The sequence below is a fragment of the Atta colombica genome, unplaced genomic scaffold (assembly GCF_001594045.1).
Source record: "Atta colombica isolate Treedump-2 unplaced genomic scaffold, Acol1.0 scaffold55, whole genome shotgun sequence".
In the NCBI taxonomy this organism is placed as follows: Eukaryota; Metazoa; Arthropoda; class Insecta; order Hymenoptera; family Formicidae; genus Atta; species Atta colombica.
In genome coordinates, this window is record NW_017259545.1 from 30,376 (window position 1) to 32,478 (window position 2,103).

The 2,103-nt window shown below is 28.2% G+C and overlaps 1 protein-coding gene across 3 annotated transcripts in view; it reads left to right on the forward strand.

Moving 5' to 3' along the window:
• The window catches only part of LOC108691987 (inositol-3-phosphate synthase 1-B), a 9,208-nt gene extending 7,734 nt beyond the window's left edge, over positions 1 to 1,474 (forward strand). For all 3 annotated transcript variants that reach the window (XM_018200048.1, XM_018200051.1, XM_018200049.1), the window contains 2 exons: positions 70 to 178; positions 576 to 1,474. In XM_018200048.1, the coding sequence (XP_018055537.1) occupies positions 70 to 178; positions 576 to 955 (489 nt within the window). In that variant the 3' untranslated portion in view covers positions 956 to 1,474. The remainder of the gene's footprint in view (positions 1 to 69; positions 179 to 575) is intronic.
• The last annotated feature ends 629 nt before the right edge of the window (positions 1,475 to 2,103 follow it).

Here is a 2,103-nt window from a genome sequence, read left to right on the forward strand (position 1 = left end):
AATTCGAGTATGTAATTGTGTATTAAAATATACGTATTGTACCTTGTACATAATCGATCTCGCACACAGATCTCCAAGAGTAACGTTGTAGATGATATGGTGGAATCCAACAAAATTCTCTACAAGCCTGGAGAGAAGCCGGATCACTGTATCGTCATCAAATACATTCCCTATGTCGGTAAGCTTTTATCTTTTACATTTCACTATCTGTAACATCTTTCGTATAAGTATAAAAAATTTTTCGAAAAGTTATTTAAAATGTTAAAACGTTTGTACGTTTATGTATATGCATGTATCGATAGTGAACCTACATATGTCTTAAAGCAACGCTTGTTTATAAAAGATAGTTTCAATTATACAATTTTCTGATAAATATTTTAAAATTTTTTTAGAAATTCTTACAAAATGTTTTAAATGTTAAAAATTCTCAAGTTTCTCAAAAAATGTGAACAAAAATGTGAATTTCTTGAAAAAGTTGACAATTTTATATTTATGATTCTCACAATATTTCTGAAAAATCGAGTCTGTATTTTTCTCGGATTTTTATAAAAATTTACCTTTATATTTATTTCTAGGTGACAGCAAGAGAGCTATGGATGAGTACACTTCTGAAATCATGCTAGGTGGTCACAACACCATCGTAATCCATAATACATGTGAAGATTCGCTTCTTGCGACTCCCATCATTCTCGATCTTGTCATTTTAGCTGAATTATGTTCTCGTATCACTTTTAAGAAAGCGGATACCGATGATGGCGAAGAATTCTCTGGCTTCCATAGTATACTTTCTATTTTATCATATCTCTGCAAAGCCCCACTAGTGCCCCATGGGACTCCGGTAATAAATGCTTTATTTCGACAACGGGCTGCCATCGAAAACATTTTGCGAGCTTGCTTGTCATTGCCACCGGAGAACAATATGTTGCTTGAACACAAAGTCGATTTCAAGATTTAAAGAAAGACGATGCGATTAGGATAGAAGATAGAGAAAAGAAAGAGGAAGGAAATAGAAGAGAGGTAGAGGATAAAGAAAAAAGTTAAAGAGTGATTATAAAAACTTAGTTCGTTTGTTGTCAAAGGAAGATATTGATAGGTTTTTTATATTATTTCCTCTCTCTTTGTTATCAAACTTCTGACAGTACATATACTGTTTATTTTAAAACTATGAAGAGCGCGGAAATGGTTGAATTGAGGACTGATTTTTTAATTCAATACAAACAATTTAATTTTGATATGAAAATGTTAATTCCGTTGATATCGACAACACTAACATTGTAATGAATATAAATTTTCGATTTTTGAATACTCAAAAAAAACACTATATTAATCGATTACAAAGGACTTTGATTTAAGAATTTGATTCAAATATTATTGATAAAGTTATTATATTATAATATAGCCAAATTCAATATTATTAAATAATGTTAAATAAATGTTAAAATGTTAAGGAAATAAAGTTATTTTTAGTATTAAATCGTCAATTATTAAATTCGTTAACGATATTATAAAATTTTTTTTTCTAATCAAGTTTCTTTTCTATTCTGATTGTTTATAATACTTGATTCTAAATTCATGATCTATCAATTATTTTTAATCTGTTTATTGATTACATTAATTAATTGCTTCAGTTTCGGAAAAAATATGTATTTTGAATAAATGTAATTATTAATAATTGTGTGCGTGCGTGCGTGCGTGTGTATATGTGTGCGCATGGCATGCATGTATGTAAAGAAAAAATTAAGAATGCAGATGTGATAAGCGAGGAAATACGATGCATCAATCTATCGAAAATTATATATTCCGATGTATTTCTGGCTAGGTTGAAATCGTATATTATTCCTTCTATTGTATCTGCATCCTATGAGAATCAAGGATACGTATAGTTTAAATAATAATTTGCAATTTATATATGCATATAAATAATAATTGATAAATTATGAATTATTATTAAAGTTCGACAAACACATTTTCATTAAACTAATAGTGATATCTTTTCATCTAAAATAAATTTGTTTAAAGAAAAAAATGTTTGAAGCCCATCCTTTCCTTTCATGAATTATGTGCATATTAAAAAATAGAGGTGTGTATATATATATATATATA